This window comes from Neodiprion lecontei, chromosome 4, assembly GCF_021901455.1.
Source record: "Neodiprion lecontei isolate iyNeoLeco1 chromosome 4, iyNeoLeco1.1, whole genome shotgun sequence".
NCBI classification, from domain to species: domain Eukaryota; kingdom Metazoa; phylum Arthropoda; class Insecta; order Hymenoptera; family Diprionidae; genus Neodiprion; species Neodiprion lecontei.
The window spans coordinates 20,188,616-20,206,291 of NC_060263.1; the positions used below are offsets into that span (position 1 = coordinate 20,188,616).

At 35.8% G+C, this 17,676-nt stretch overlaps 1 protein-coding gene and 1 long non-coding RNA gene across 3 annotated transcripts in view; one reads left to right on the forward strand and one right to left on the reverse strand.

The window, feature by feature from the left end:
* Positions 1-17,676, reverse strand: part of LOC107221592 (lachesin) — a 106,140-nt gene that overhangs the window by 13,519 nt on the left and 74,945 nt on the right. For both annotated transcript variants that reach the window (XM_015660637.2, XM_046737151.1), the window contains 2 exons: positions 4,944-5,151; positions 3,398-3,559 (listed from right to left, as the gene is read on the reverse strand). In XM_015660637.2, the coding sequence (XP_015516123.1) occupies positions 3,398-3,559; positions 4,944-5,151 (370 nt within the window). The remainder of the gene's footprint in view (positions 1-3,397; positions 3,560-4,943; positions 5,152-17,676) is intronic.
* Positions 1-17,676, forward strand: part of LOC124293977 — a 97,633-nt gene that overhangs the window by 5,014 nt on the left and 74,943 nt on the right. The gene's annotated exons all lie outside the window — the stretch shown is intronic.

Genomic DNA, 17,676 nt, shown 5'->3' on the forward strand with positions numbered 1-17,676 from the left:
AAACAAATGTTCTGTCTATCAGTTTTTTTTTTTCGACAGCCAGATTATTCAAAAAATCGCGTAAAAACTCGCAGTGAAAAATCTCTCTTTTTCTCTTTGTTTTCAAACCTCTCCGGAATCATTATTCCTAATTTCTATAAGAATTCGAAAAGTGCTGCAACTTGTAGCGGACAAGACATCGATACCGTTCCCGCTTACGTTCAAAAATTGAGAACGAAAATACGACGATAAGTAAAAATTCCATGCACGAGCAAAAATGGGGGCGAGAAAATTCGCCCTCCGGGACGTTTTAGTATTTAACTTTGGGACAGGGGGTTTGTTACAGGTTTTCCGTGTCCCGTAACACTCGCGACGACGGACGACGGAAGAGTCGTAAAATTGTTAATAAGTTTTCTCGAGTCGGTGCAACCAGCAGCAGCACCAGCGGTGGAGTTTCGCGTACGGATCGTAAAGCGGCTGCAGTCCTGAAACTCCGTCGTTTCCGACCCTTAAAATAAAGCCACCCTGACCCGAATGCATTCAGTTGAATTATACGAAGGCGCGGAAAATACGTTTATTTTCATTTATGCATGCACGCTGGTATAGATTGTTTAAATTATGATTAATGACGAAAATTGAATAATGTCATTTTCATTTTTTTTTCGGAATTTGTAAGGTGGAAAGTTTCACAGATTTCGTCTGTAATCCACGAATTTCTTTGTTGTTAGAGGTAAAAAATGAAAACTCGATTTGCGATGTGAAAATCTTGACACGTTGCAAATTCATTCAAGATATTATAAATTATTCGAGGTAAGAGTTGAGAATTATTTCTATCGTCTCTGATCGTTTTCGTTATCTTTAGTTGCAATTGAATATTTTCTCAAGTTTTCAAAGTGAAAATTGAAACACTGTACTTACAATTTGGATAGAAAAAATAAACCCTCAAAAATTTCATCACTAATTTGATTTTGTGAAATAATTGAGGCGAAAGTTTGCAAATTCTATTCTTCTGTTCTCTAAAAATTTACCAAATTAACATTTTCATAGATTTAGTCCTTTCAATTATTCTATGCAAGAAATTTGCATACTATAAATTATCATAACTTATCCTTGATTCTCTTGATTATTTGCGATGGAAATTGAAATACTGTGGTTTTCTATTCTCTTAAAATTTACAAGTTAAAAATTGTCCTAGCAATAACTTGACTCTTTCAATAATTCAATATGTAAATCAAGCAACGGCGTCTCTCTGTAACCTAAAAATTTTCGTCATCCGGATCACGTTCTTCATTCAGTCTTTGAAACTTTCCAAAATGAAAACTTTGAAAATCCGTTATGAATATTTTCGAACTCAGGTTCACGTATGAGTGATTGAAAAGTAAATTGCAGTGAATTATCCGACATAAGTTAAATAAATAAACGCTTTCAAAGATCCCTTGCGTTGTTATCGCTATTTCTTTCATTTCATTTTTCTTTTCAATCGGAGTGCATTCGACTTATCGCACCGCAGGAAATGAGGAGAAAATTCCTGTCAGACAAGAGCTGGTGAAAATCTTTGAAGGTACAAGGTGAATCCTTGTCAGATCCCGTCGTCGGAATCCTGCTCGGAATGGGAAATACCGAATTGGGTTTGACGCAGAGGGGTGGGAAAATATTATGCCTCCTATAGATGTGTATGCATGTATTCAGCGCGGAGTGCTCGTGTCATTTCGAATCCTGATTCAGGATGCGTGGTCCCTTTGTGCCCACGAGGGTTTGGGGGTTTGACTTCGCCCTTCAGGTCGAGCGTACGTGTTGAATTATCCCCGAAACGTTAGTCGTACACCCGGTTTCGAATCAGTACGCGATATTTCTTGTTCCGAATAATATCGCATTTCCATGACGGTTGAATAATGATTAACTACTTCGATCCCCGACTCGGCGAGACGCGCCCCGAGTGCCTGAGAATCTCCTACCGAGATTAAATGTTTTCTTTTGTTGTTTTTTGTTATTCATACGTTCTCGCAATTCTTACAAATTTTTAGTACACGCTCCGATCAGCGATCAATTTCAAAAAGTGAGTAAGCCAGATTTTTCTGGACTTTTTTTTTACGTTTAATCGTAGACTTCGATCTATCGAAATCAGGATTGCTTGAAAAGGCAGGTGAATCGATCAATCAAAAAATAAAAAAAAAAAAATAAAAAACCAATATTTTAAAGAGCCAGTTTGATCGAAAAAACGATCGTGCGATTGAATAATGGATTAGTTCGAATTTCTAAATTATTGAATGAACGTGAAAATTGGTCAAGCAGGCAACGGTTGACAAAAGAAACCGAGCAATCGGAGAAACAGTTGATCAGAATTCTCGATCAATCAATTAATCAAAAAATGCGAATAATCAAAATTTCGTTCGAGTGAGAAGTCTGTGATTAATTAATCAAGCGCAAGTCTTGGAGTGTTTTTTAAAAACACGGATCAACAAATTTATACATACATACTCGTAGTTTTCTAGTTATATTTTTTGAGAAAGGGGAAATATTCCGACATGACCGTTTAAGGAGTTTGATAATTCTGAATTTTCATTTCCCTCAAATCCTAAACCGTAACGAAGATCGCAATATCTTGAAACACAATATTGCTTCCACTGAACATGAAGACCCGTCAATTTCAACATCGTTTCCTGTATGAAACAGCAAAATTGTTTCCATCCGTTGACTTTATCGACATAACGATGATAGCAAAAAGATCAAAAACGTTTCCTCGAATCGAGTATTTCATTCCCCTAAATAAGTCCTGAAAAATGGGAGCGATTTCCGTTACTTTCAATGCTGACATACGCACAGATAGGTGGGATGGGTACTCATGCTTGGAGTTTCATGGTACAAGCGAGCTTTTGTTTTTAAACGAATCCTTATCGGCTGATAGGTTCGAGGAAGAACTGTCCGTGTCGAGACGTCTCGATTTTGCAGGATTGCATTGTCCTGCAGCACTTGAGGAGAAGAAAAGTAGCCGGGATAAAAAGTAGACTAGAGCATTGTGTAGGTATGTGTCTTGAAGCAATGGGACGGAGTATTTTATTTACAACCCGCTTTCTTGGCTCAGGAGCAAAGAGATTTCATCAATACGCGTTGCTTTGTACGTCGTTGGGAGAAAAATGTAAAAAATGAAAATAGAAAACACTTGGAATCGTTCGGCGAAGACATTCGTATTTATCTGCTAATAATTAATTCTGACGAATGAATTTCATGTAAATGGAAATAGTGGACGGAATTTTTTGCGAATATTTCAAACCGTCGATCGTTCGTCCAGATTGAAATACTGTAATTAAAAAAAAAAAAAAAAAAAAAGAACTCGAGTAGAAAATAAAGTTTCGTTTATTATGTTATATAATTGAAAATCAAGATATTAGTAAGCTATAATTTCGAAAAAAATGTACACCTTCTCTGCCCTGACCCATTAGTTGTATCAGACTTCCGTCCTCGCGTCTCCACGTGATGTTGGGTTTCGGCGATCCGGTAGCTGAGCATCGAAGAGTGACGTTACTGCCCTCCCTGACAACCATGTCTGTGCTTGTAGGATAATCCTCGATGTCCGGAGGAACTGCGCCGAGATAAATTTCCATTTACGAATAATACCGCAAATTCCTCAAATATCTTCACTATTCACCATAACCGAAAAATATAGTTCAGGGTAAAGTGTGAAAATTAGTTTTCTAGCTGTAATAGAAAAATCTAATCCGCGTTGCCATTCTTTTCGATTTCAAGGTAACTCGTACTATTTTTTATTATTTTTTCCAATTATTGCGATGATTCGATTTCGGTGCATCGGTAAACTGATGATAACGTGACTTGAGCATGGTAGACTTGGAGAAATTTTTAGTTACGGTTACCGCTCAGTCCTTAACTATTTTCATTTTTTACCACAATCGAAATATATAGTTCTAGATACAAAATGAAAATTAGTTTTCTAGCTGTTACCGGAAAGTCTAGTATCCGTTACTGTTCCATCTCATTACGATCACTGTTGCAAAAATTTAATGCTTGTGCAACAATAAATTGACGTTGAAGCCTTGTTTAACTAAAACAATAGAGTAAACCTCAGAAACTGATTTTGCGTTCCAATTACCAAAAAAGGATCGACAATAGCGCAAAACGGTTAGGCGTACCTCGTTTTTCGTAATTCCAACAATATTCAAACAGTTTTTTTTAACGACTCTTGTTTTACTGAATTTTTCTAGTTACCGTAACAAATGAAATTTTTCTCAGTGTATCACGTTACCGAGTCAAAAGTATTATCAAGAATTACGATAATTTCTTTTTCGAGTTCTAATTGGTTTCGAATTTCACGTAAGATGATCTTCATACTATAGGGCTGAACAAACCTCGCACAGATTTTTAATCCATCAATTTTATAAGGAGAGCAGCTTCGCGGTTGTATTTTGAAATTATTCAATTATTAACTAATGATCGGTTCAAACAATCTCAAATCGATCCAAAGTTTTACAAAAATGGGATGGACTGTCGTAATACTTTTCAATCGATCGCGTCACTCCATGCTCAAATCAAATCACGTTGAGGCTTTATTTAACTCAAAAAAATGTATCAAGCCAAAAAAGAAGATAACAAACAAAAAAAAAAAAAGAAAAAAAAATCTTATGGATCTGACCACGAATTAGCCAAAAGATTCATTTGTCACAACTATAATCGAATTTGACAGTTACTCGCAGAACAAATTTTCTATTATTTTTTAACAACGCTTAAACCAACCAATTGCAACAACGTCAATTCTACTAGAGTTTCTCCAGTAATTATTACTACAGAGAAATATTTTTCTCCGCGAGGATCAAGCAGGGAACAAAGGGTACGACAGCTACAGTTTTCCGCTAGATAAATCTTGGGAGAGAGTTTCGAGGCCGTAAATCATCGGGGGATGACGCCGAATCATCGCCCCGTTATTCTCGGGTGAATCGCAGCGTAGAGCTTACCGACAATGTCCAGAAAGCCCGTCTGGTACTTCATCGGGTCCGTGTTTATCTGGCACATGTAGAAGCCCCGGTCCGACTCTCGAACGTCCCGGATGTGCAGCCGCCATGTCCGGTGGTCGTTCACCGTTATTGCTATCCTGTAGTTCTTCGTTATCACGTGGTTCGTTATCGTCAGGATCGTCTGCGTGTCGACCCGCAGCCAGGCGACCTGGAAATCGATGATCGGTAAGAAAAATTCCACCGAGTCTTCACCGAGTCGCAAAAAATCGGCATCTTCGTTGTTTCTCAATGTTTGGGAACATCCCTGAATGGTCTGATTTGACATTCGGTTGTTTTATTCAATCATTTACCGGCCTATAAATCTATGATCGGTAAAAGGAAAATTGCTTCGATTGTTCGGTTTCGATAGTTGGAAGATCGAGAAGGTATCCAATCATTTATAAGCTATTTATCAGAATCAATCTGCAGGTAATTTTTTTCGAGTTATTATCCAGAAATTTGTCAATCATTTGAAAGTATAGTAGTACAGTTTTATCTTTCTGCATTTTGAATAATTTTGAAAGGTCATGTCAAGGAACAGTATAATAATAGCATGAGGGAAATCACATTTTAAAATTTTTTTTTGCACATCTCTTCTTTCATCACATCATAAGTATGCGATTGAATATAGTGAAAATTAGATCCGTTATTGCATTAATAATATTATCGACTACCTACTAAAAATAAGCTTTCGATTTCTGTCGATGCATTTGACATCGATAGATATTATCGCATCGCCTTTAACGTCAAAATTCACATTTTTCTCTAATTGCACTTTTATTCTTTGCGTACCAGTAAAACTCACATACGAAACTCATAAGAATTCGTAGTTTCAATGTAATTGTATTGAAATTGTCGAATTTTCGACTAGAATATCTCGCCAAATGAGAAATCTATCACGCGACAAATCCTTATGACCGATTATCGAAATCTTTATGCCATTCTATGACTAAGTAATTTTTCTTAAAGAAATCTAAGAAAAAAAAAGAGAGAAAATTAAGGGTAACAACCTGTTCGGATTTTTTCAGTCAAATTTTATCAGACTTTGAATAATGCTAGATCATCATCAACGAATTCATACCCTATTCTTAAAAGTCTAAAGTCTCTTATAAGAGTTCGATGAATCAAGAGTCACAGTCGAAAAACCTGAATACCTACATTTTTTTTTTTTTCGTCAATTCCTGGTGGTCTCAATCAACGAGAAAAAGCTCGTATAATTCGTCGCGAAAAATTTTTGCACGAGAATGAATTTCACATCCGCACATGCAGCTCGGCCATCCGATTATTCCAGCAATCTCGATTTGAGGCGAAGCCACTAGACAAGACAATCAAAGCATACCATCTACGCCTTTGGTTACCGTGGGACAACCGCAAGCTCGCAAGGCCAAACCGAGCCTGAAGTGAGCCTAAAAATCATACGGTTTTAGCCGCGGCTTCGCAATCCGGAGAATTCCCCTTCGCTTCGGTCAAAGAGAGGGATCGCGATGCATCTATAGCAACCGTTTCGCATTCCATTATCGCTCAAAAGCCAGCGGCTAACCTTTCGACTTGCGAATATACGCTTTAATTGTAACAGCCTCGTTGCAAAATTTTGCAGCGATTCGCGGGTGCAACGGTATTTATTTATTTATTTATTATTTTTTTTTCCTTCTTTTGTAAAGAAAATAAAGCTTCTCGTAATGGAACAAAAAAATCGAGCGGCTGTCGCTAGTTTAGAGAAAAAATTCTACCCGTGAGTATTGAAATTGGATGAACATTTTTTTCTGAAATTACTGAATTCGATGCGATTCTTTAAATCATTCAACTTTTATATCTACGCTTTCTTCGGTCGGTTAATAAGTGTGAAGAATCTCTTTTCGCTCCTTTAGCATCAAACAAAAAAAAATTAGTTTGAATTCTTCCCTTACACAAGTAGGACAAGAACGCGCTGTGCACAACGTCGTAAATAGGCAAGCATGCGAAGGGGCGTCCTCTTATGACTAGATTGGCCATAAATAATGCTCTGTGGTTTATGGAGAATTATTACACCTATGATACAGGTGAGGGCGAAACAAGAACACGCTTATGCTGAGGGCTGCACGATGTTTAGTGAAGATTTATCCATCCTCATAAGAGAGACCATGCAAAACAATTCTATAACTCTGTTAAATTTTTAATCCAGACCAATTGACACGACTGGATTAAACTTACTTGAATGAAAGGGAAGAAAAGAAATGTTGAACCATTACTAGACTTTACTTAAAATAGCTTTATCAAAGCTATTAATATCTTCGATAGCCTACCTAATAACATAAAAATACTATCAGTTGATCAAATTTCTGCAATAAAAAAACAGAAAGAGGTGATAAAATATAATGTATAGCAATGAAATTTAAATTTTTAAATTCTGTTTCTGAGATTTAATGAAATACCTGAAGTTTTGTTTGACGGTCTTGTTTTGCTTTTCGTCTCTTCTATTTCAATGTCAATTATAGGCATTGGTAATAAATATTTCTATTGATAATTGAAAAAACTTAAAAATTGTTATACAGCGAATTGAGGTACTTCGATTAAAGTATTTTAATTCGGTACGTCAAATTTATTTACGAACAAGTAATCTTAATTGCCTCCGTGGGATTGCTTACGTAAAATTATCTAGTCAATACTTATCGTCGTGAACATTAATTGCATATTGAAAAACTTGGAAAACGATAGTATAAAATATAATTATATATGTAAAATTTTTTTGCAGTTTTGAGTAAATTATATTGTAATTCAGTGAATTACTATTACCTGTACAAGCACCTTTTTCCCATGACGGTAAATTCTCCGGTTAACTTTTACCTTCGGGCCGCGATCATCACAAGTCTTTAAGAGTAAGCGTGCGCGTGATGGGAATTCGGAGAGAGTTTTTGCGTGTTTATCAGTATTATGTAAAGGTATAAACTTTCGCCCCCATTTCACCGCGGATCCGATCTCTCGCAACTCCGCAGCCACTCGATCAAAGGAGAAGAACCCTAACTTGGTTAGTGTGCTCGTCTTATATTATGTAGCGGTGAAACGTCGAGAGCAGGATCTAGAGCTCGTTTTATCCTCCGGGACGTGGAGAAACTCGATTTTAACACAATTACGCCCTCGATTAGTCGGAGGGAAGGCGGGCAACGCCGCCTACCTAAGCTGGTTATTTCTGAGTTGATATTATACCCACGTTTTCGGCAACTCCATTTTTTTTTTTTTTTATAGGGATTTCAGAAATTAGATATCGAAGTGCGAATGGATTAAGTCGAGACGAGTACAAAATTTTCGTACAATTTCGCAAATATTCGTTAGCCTCTCAAGGTGACAAGTTCTTTTTAACCTGAACGTTAAATATTTTTTAAGTATTTTTTAAACGTTTCTGAAAACTTGGAAAATGATGTCCGTAATTGTTGAACATCGCATTTGCACGCAAGACCTTTCTAGAATATTTTTCAAACATCCGTGAAGTCTTGGATAATGAAATTTTGTTTGTTGAATGGAGTTTGATATCGCTAGAAATCGTATAGAATTTTTATCAATCGATTTCCACCCTTCCAAACTATTTTTGAACACTTGTCAAATCTTTACGAACTTGCGGAAATCGTCGACTAATATTTTGTATCGCACGTGTCGACATTTTTTCGAACATCATTTATTTATTTTTCAAATTCCATGGAATCGTTTGAGATTCGTTCAAACTTTCTGCAATGTCTGTCAAAAAAGTCGTTTTCAATAATTATTCAACCCAGAATGCTGACCGGAATCTTATCAATTCAATTCAAAAACTTGTGAGAAATCGCGACAAGTTTTTTAAAATCCGCAATTTTTTTTTCACCTAATAAATTCTACCTCTGTGTTAAAAACTTTTTCAAGCTTACTTCAACGATACCTGAAAGTTATCGAAGTAAGTAAAATCTATCACCTCTGAAACAGTGCGGCGAGTGTTGTTAATTATGGAATCGTTGAAATTGCAAGAAATTTCAAAAATCGGAGAAACGCTTTTCAACCTTTTCAAAAAAATCTTTGAACCGTCCCAGTTCAACTCTCGAGCTTTTCTGGGTTATTTCGCACCTGTAGGCTTACGCCGGCGGCGAAATCAGAGACTCGTCGTCTTTGGGGTGGTTCTCAGCTCCTCTTGACGAAAAAGAAAACGAAAAAAAGGTTACACCTTCATCTCGGGCGGGTTTCCTGCAGGAGAAACCTTGCGAAACGCGACTATGAATTACAGCCGAAGTTTCCGAGCAGCGCTTGTTCCAAGAGCCTCTGTTTCCCGAAATTCCGCCCTCCGCAAAACTGCACCCCCGGTTTTCCCTAAATTTATCCGCCCGCTTTCGGCGACTGCGGGAATTCACCCCGAAGTCAGAAGTCCCTTCACTCACTTTCTGATTCGCACGGCTGAAAGGTAAACATGCAATTTCACCTTCAATTTTTACCATTTACCAACCCTCGAAATTTCATCCTAAAAAGTAAATAATTATATTGTAAGATGTGTTATTTTTCTCAACATTCAAATGTTCTGTATATGTCAAATCCAAATTCGAATTCAAATTATCTTGTGAAATGTGGATCGAAACTTGTTACAAATATTATGTGGCTACAATAACTACTAATCCGTCAATTTTCCCCGAAAAAGTCAGTAATTTTTTCGCAAAATTTTTAATTTTTTTCAATATCGAAATTCTGCGTACGTGAAATCCCACTTTGCCTATTGTTCTACGAAAGTTTTCTCCACGCACGGAAAAAACAATAAATAAAAATTCTACCTCACCACAAATTTTCCCGAAAAAACTGGGACGTATAAAATTATTAAAGCAATTGAAAACTGTTCACCAAAAATTTTTTAAGTACTCACTCAAAATTCCGTCCAAATTCTAATTTATTCTCGATAGTTTAATCGAAGTATTCCCTCGCGAAAACTGAAAACTTCTTCACAAGAGGACGAAAGTTTCTATGCCGAGATATTTTTTCTACACACCCGAATCAAGCATTTTTTAATTACGATAGGTACCGATTAAATTTCTGGATTTTCGTCGGATTTCGGAAGAATTTTTTTATTCCACGGTACAAGGAATTGGAAAATCGTTGATGATGAAACAGATTGTAGGACTATGAATTTATCTTTCATAATTAATTGCAACTAATTGTTGGAAATATAACTGAAAATTATAGATCGTAAGAATTTTCCTACCTCTTTTCTATTCTATTCCTCTATTTATTAGACTAAAAAAAAGTTTGACGATAGAACATCGCGTTTGATTTTGTCTAATCTCGTTTTGTTGTTCATTCGTGTTATTTTCGTTGTGATTTGAGTCGGGAAAACCTGGAAATGGCAGGAATTCGGGATGATTGACATGTTGTATATTTCACCGGGTTTATCAAACTGCAGAGGTGTTCCACGAACGTGTATGAGCTGTATATGTATGTAAATAATAAACATATATAACGAGTGCAGTCGGTATACCGAAATGCAAATTCAACGTCAATTTTGCCAAATCAAAAAATATTGGAACTTGAATATACGGATATGCGAATATGGTATGTGACGAAATATGTATATGGAGCATTCCATGTCAAATCAACAGCCCATGTCCCTCACTCCTTTCGATTTTGAAATTTTTTTAGCATGATGCTGTTACCGACCCAAAAGGGGATTTGTTTCAGATTTTTTTAAACAACCAGTGAAATTTACGAAAAATCGAAAAACTAGTTCCGAAAATGCTTTGTTTAAAAATCGAAAGATTTATGACCGATCAATAAAATGAAAACTCCAATTCCCACGTAGAGAAAATAAAAACGTGTGAAGAAAATAGTATATTCTGAGATTTTACTATCGAGTGGTGCATGAAAATCGCATTTTAAATCGTGCGAATTTTCCCAGATTTCTTGACATGACGTTTTCAGAATTGGTTGTTGACTTTTTTATACTCCACTGATGGTTGAAAAAATATGAAAGAAATGCCAGACCATTTTAGATTAGTAATAACATCATATTAAAAAATTATCTCAATTAAAGGGAGTGGGTGATATGCTGATTTGACGTGGAATGCCGTATATATGTGTGAGGTATTCGCGTCAAGTCGAACGGCCGGCTTCCTTGATCCATTTTAATCCGATAGCCTTTTCATACAATCAAAGTACATATTGAAAGGATGAACTTTGAATTTGTCAGATTTTTTGGACGCATGATTTCTTCACGACAACTCGTCCAATAAATTGATTTCAACAATGTTATGATTTTTCACGCCGACGTAGCTTAAAGCCTGGACGATATACGAAAAAGTTCCGTCACAAAAATTTTAGGCTCTCTTGTGAACTTCTCAGGAGTATTTTTTCGGATTTTTCGTACCCCGTTTCAGTTTAGTTTTTATCCAAAATGCGAGCAAATTATTCGTAACTGAGAAGTGCCCTTATCGAACGGGCTACAATTTATACACAGCGTGCCTTTTTCAACGCGAAAGGTTTTCTGAAAACTTCATAGCGGGCGGTGCAGTTGTTCGGAAGATGTATCAACGAATATTCACAGAGTGGCGAGAATTCGGTTCAAAGTTCGCGGCGCGGCAAGAAGTTTGCTTACCCAGCGCGTGGCGCTGCTGCGCACTCGAGCGCGATCTTCGATTGTTACGCGTCTTGTTTATAACTTCAGCTGACGACTTTTTCTCGAGGAGTGATACTTCGGTCTATCATTTATCACGATTCCTGACATGATATGTGAATTCCCTACTGCCGGACAATATTTTCGAAGCATATTCATTCAAGGTAAGAGTTCAACGATGTTTTGGGTATCGTAATACCGACTGTATAACTGTCACCGTTCATACCACCGCACTTATAGTACGTATGGATGGGAGATTTCACAGTTCCATGAAAACTATTACTTGTAACTTTTGAACTGCTTTTCCGCCTACTACGAAACTCACGGACAAACTTTGATATTGAAAAAGACGTGCAGTGTAAACATTTCAGCCGATTCGATTAGGGTAACGTTTTGTTGCAAAAGATTTTCGAAGATTTTTCATGAAAACTATACTTTAACAGGGCACGTAAAATTGTGCAAAATTATTTCTAGAAGTTTTATAGAAAGATGCGAAACTTTTGTAAGTAAGATGAGAACTTTTTCCATATGTCACCTAAATTTCAAGCTATGTTAACTTGAGAAGATGAGAAATCGTGAAAAGCTGATGTTTCGACTAGCTGTGGTAAAAAAATGCTTGGTCAGGAAAATCTGAAAAAATTCAGATTTGATGCTTTCGATACGAACTTCAAGCGAGTAAAAGAGTGAAAAAATGAAAAGTGGTCAGGGAAAAAATCTCGTTTCTCCGTTCGGTGTGACGTGGAATCCCCCATATACATATATGAATATCTCGACAAAATTCGGACGCAGCATCGCGAATTCGTGTTGTTAACGTCAATGATTGAAATAAAAATTGAACAACCTTTTTCTCAACCTGCAAACGGTGTTTGCGCACGCTTACTGCATGAGTTCTGAAACGGCAATCCGATGTATAATGTAAATATCTCGCTGAGCTGCGTCAGTCGGCTAGTTTCAATATCGCCGCGACATGTTTTTCCTATTTTTCTTCCACTTTTGCGAAATTTTCCTTTTTTTCTCTTTCCGAATTTTCATTTTTTTCATCTTTAAATTCCACAATTCGACACTTTATATGGCCAAACAATAAAAATCCGAATTCCGTTATTTTCACCGTGAAAAATGCATTTTCCTACTCTTGCAAAATCCTCAATTTGCAATCACGAGACTCAGCGATATTCACCGGAAATACATTCAAATTCTTTCCAATTACGACAAACGTTGCGGAATCCGTGATTCGGTGAATTTAATTCGAAAGGCGAATTTTTTTGGTTTATTTTTTTTAATTGTTTGTTTGATCACTCTTTGTGTTTATTATCTCGTTTCGCTTCAGGTACTTAATTGCGCTTATTAAATTGCACACTCTATCATGTTTTCAACGAATCGATAATTGAACAAATTAACAATTATTTTGGAAAATTGATCAAATTAACAATAATACTTTCGATGATTTTTATCCAAAAATACATCTTGACGATATTCATGCAAATTTCAGCGTTATTCATAAATGTATTTTCAATTTTTCCAGACAATATTGAACAAACACATAATTTAATCACTAAATTGTGTCGGTCCGCTTACACATTCATTTCTGCAAACTTGCTACAAATCTTGAATAAAAAATAACGGTAAAAAATAAGGTGGAAAACGGTTTAAAGTAGAAGATTCACGTTCATTCCGTAATTAAATGCCATTTCATATTGATCTATAATTTTCTCACACAAAACGGGATTATTTCAAACGTGCAAAAAGTCTTTGGGTTTAAAATAAACAATAATAGAAAAAAAAATGCCTTACGAATTTGACTTCCGTAAAGCGCACAGGTGTTGAAACATCCGTTTACCCCGATTTTAAATTTATTTACTCTCCTTGAACGTGGCGAGAATACTTCTCGAGTTTCTTTTCTCTCTTTCTCGTTTTTCCGCCAAATTTCTTTTTCTTTCCTCCCATCCTCTCTCTCTTTCTCTCTTTCTCCTTTTTTTTCCTCAGGTGTAAACCGACGTTTCATACACACAATTCGCTTCCCGTAACAAAGAATCCCTCGCTTATAACAGGCAACTGCACTTCCAAGCGTTCTTAGTTCCCTATACATATGTATATGTATATATACATACATATATACCTGCTCGTTGCACAATTTTCTTCGTCCTGCGCTCGGCGCTCTGCCAGGAGTCTAATTATTCCTACACCGTTAAACCCGTTTAGCACATCGATTTTGCAACTTTAAGCATTCTCTCTCCCTCCCTTTCTGTCTTTCGCGCAACACCTTGAAATTCGTGTACACACACACACACACTCACAGTCCAGCATAGTTTGCCCATTCTCGATAAGTCACACTGAGCAAAAATCAATCAGTTCCTTTTTCGCCTCCAAGCGAAAGCATATGAGTAAGAAAATTTATTTCACCATACATAGTAAGAAAACGACTTATATTTTGTACACAGACATGCATGTACGATATAACATATAATAATAACAAGTGTATTATCATATTATACCAAAAACGGGAAAATCTGCGGAGAAAATATTAAAGAGCCCGTGAATACAACTTGGCCTATTTTTCATATAATTTATACATATAGACAATCGAAAGATTTGAATATCATCTGAATATATTATGCATGCATGGGAATTTTGCGTCGAGAATACGTTTTGTATACTAAAATTCATTTTCTCCGTTTCTTTTTTTAGCAAAAGTTTATCCTGGGTTCTTATATATTTTGTGCGCAGCGTCGGTGGTCAAGGAGGGTTGATTCTCTTGGGAGACCTGCCACCGTCTGCAGGCTTGGTCCCTTTCATTTTTGTTTATTTGTTTATTTTTTTCTTTTTTTTTTTTCTTTTTTCATTCACCAACTTTGAATACGTTTTCTAAATCTACGTTATTTCATACGATTAATTCTAATTCGGTATACAATTCCGTCGCAATGACGAATCGTGAGAACGGTGAGAATCAGTTTCGTTTCGAATCGATGATTTTGATGTGTATGAAAATTACGTCGGACAAACGACAGTTTGTCAAATATTTTTCAAAGGGAAATATCAAGATCGAAGAAAATAGTAGAAATTTGAAAAGACTGGTATTCGAATTCCAATTTTCGAACAAAAATAGTACACGTAAAATAGGACGAAACAAACAACAAGAGCAGTAATTGAGTTATAGATAAAGTGGAAAAAACATTAAATTCAGAATTGAGATTTGTTTCTTTCTTTCTAAATGATAAGCAGTCATATGGAAAATAAATTGAAGATATTTATGAATTGTTTCTCCAAATTCGCTTTTTTAGAATTCTAACACCCTGTACAACATGCGCACGTATATATTATACAACGTATTATTCCGCAGCGTTTGCGTCGTACGTAATAATATTCTTGTGCATGTCACGCGCCCCGAGCTGCACGAAATAATGCTCGTATATTACAACGTACATAAAGTTCAAAGTCAAAAGACTGGCGGGAATTTTTATGCATACCTACATCCTGCGAATCACGTTGCGATTTTATAGTGTCTGCATATTATATCGTCGGTATGCGTTGCGGTTGCAGAATAATATTCAAAATTGCGGTACATTGAATACCGTTCCAACCCTCGTCCGCGTTGTCGAAAATTGCCTGATTAACGAATCTGCGTGTCTCGTTTCGATCAAAAATCTTCGCATTAAATCGACGTAGATACAATTCATTCTACACGTGGAAGGAATTTTAATCCGTTTCCAAAAATATTTGTGGGTAATTTTTTTTTCATCAAAGCAGGTATAGAAATAGGCGAACGACTTTCGTTTCGATCGAAAATCTTTGGATTAATTTATACAAAATTCATTATGCGAATCAAAGAAATTGTGATTTATTTCCAGAAATATTTTTGACTGATTTGTTTTCGTTTACTATTTATTTTTTTAAAATCTTATTTGTTCGTCCTTTAGTCAGAAAAAATTTTTTTTTTTTTCTTTTATTAGTTATCATCGAAGTAGCGTGATACAAATATGAATAATGTAACCAAGAATGTTTAATGACAATAATTTCAAATCGAAATGTTTGTTTTTTCATTCTGCTGACATAATAAACGTAATAATTTTTTTTACGGTTTTTGTTAATTCATTCTCACGGTATTTTAAATTCCACCCCTTAAATTTTTTCGTATAAACTAAACGATAAACTATCACGTGCAACTCACGCAGTCAGCAGCTATCACGCCTCGTCGTAATTTCCCCAGGTTTAACGTCCAAAGAAGATAAAAAAATTTACGCTTCACCGTTCATTCAATTTTTCTCTCACATTTTTCACCCCTCTTCATACTTTTATCATTTTGTTTGGCGATATTTCGGTTATTTATTTTTTTTTTGTTATGTATGTATGTTTCGCGTTTTGTTGAGTCGAGGTTTTCACCGAGCGCCTGGTAACAAAAAAAAAAAAGAAATAATACAATATGATACGACTTTCAACAAACCCATAAATTCATTACAATTGTTGCAGGAATACAGTAAAATAACTGATCGCAAATTTATCGATACTTCTATCTTTGCAAATACAGACGAAATTGTTTCAAATTGTTTCAAATTACGTTCGCAAAATGTTTCAGCGAGAGAAAAACTGCTGACTAGATTCAAAAGAAGTTTTGAAAATGGTGAAATTTTTGGCAAACGTGTGAAATTTTTACGTTCAAATTGGGTTTTGATCGAACATTTTTGAATAATCGGAATATTTCTGCGCCGGGAATAAATAAGGAGAGGCTGAGAGAGAGAGAGAGAGACGAGTAAAGTCCCGTCAGTTCAGACGGAGGCGTCCCGACGTCGACGTAGCGTGAAAGGCGCCCGTTGCTGCGGCGGATCGACGACGTATATATAAATGCGTTTCCATGTGGGACAGATAGGAAAAGCTGTCTTTCAAAGCGATTCGAGTCTCGGAGCGCTCAAGGCCTCTGAGTTTTTTTTTTTTTTTAAATTCGGAGTAAAATAGAGCTCGAAGAATCCACAGACGGATCTCTCGGCTCCTCTCCCTCCTTACTCGCCCATCTTTTTTATTCTTTCCGTCAGTCAACCCTCGGTTTACGATTAACAAAAGCCATGTCCACCCTTTTCCGTTTTTCTTTGTACAAAATATATTTAAGGTACGCAAACACGCCGGGATTTCTTGCACCTGTAACACTGGATTTAGAAAAACACGTTTTGTTTCCAAATTCCTTGTTCCTGTCTATTTACAGTATAATTTTACTATGTGTAACATGTATATATCGACTTGGAGTTGCGTTTGTATTAGTTTTTTTTTTTTTTTTTTTCAGAAACAAAGTATTTGGACGCTTGTAACTCTTTTTTTTTGTTTTATGTTTCTTGAGCTTGATTTATATTGATGGCTTGTTTTTGTAATATTTCGTATTTTGTATCGACTAGAATATGCGTTGATATTGCTTTTTTAGAAGAAAAGAATATTGAAGATACAGTTATCTTTTTTTTCTGTTTTTTCAGCTTGCGTTATATCGATGACCCATTTATGTAACATTTCACATTTTTTATCGAGTCGAAATCGTCTTTCGATGTCTTTCTCTCAGAACGCGACAACAGGAGGAGATTTATTTTTTGTTTCATTTTTCAGTTACAATATGGATGTTATTTATTCATTTATTTCTTCTCAAATTGACAGTAAAAACAACAAACTTTTCGAAAAGAAAGGAAATGAATTTAACGTTGAAGCAAACTTTCCAGAAATTATAAATAACTTTAACGAAAAGAGATTCCAATTATTAGGTACATTTGGTGTAACGAAAATTGAAGGATCTGCTTCGCGAAATTCTTTTTCATTTCAATAAATGTTCATTTTAATAAATGTCCATTTTTTACTCCATTGCGTCACGAGTCTCGTTTAAGCGATTTTCTTTACCGTTTACCAATTATTCATCAAATTTTGACTCGTTTAATTTAGTTTGTGCAAATTGGTACGTTATATTCAGCTGTAAAAAGTTGTAAATTCAAAGATTGAAATTAAGAAGGTTGATCGATGAAAACTTGATACTTTTACCAATTTGATCGACAAAAAAGAATGTCAATCCGTTTCAATAATTTATTACGAATTAGGTGAATAAAATTGCACGAATCCACGAGATTTGAAAAAAAAAAACCT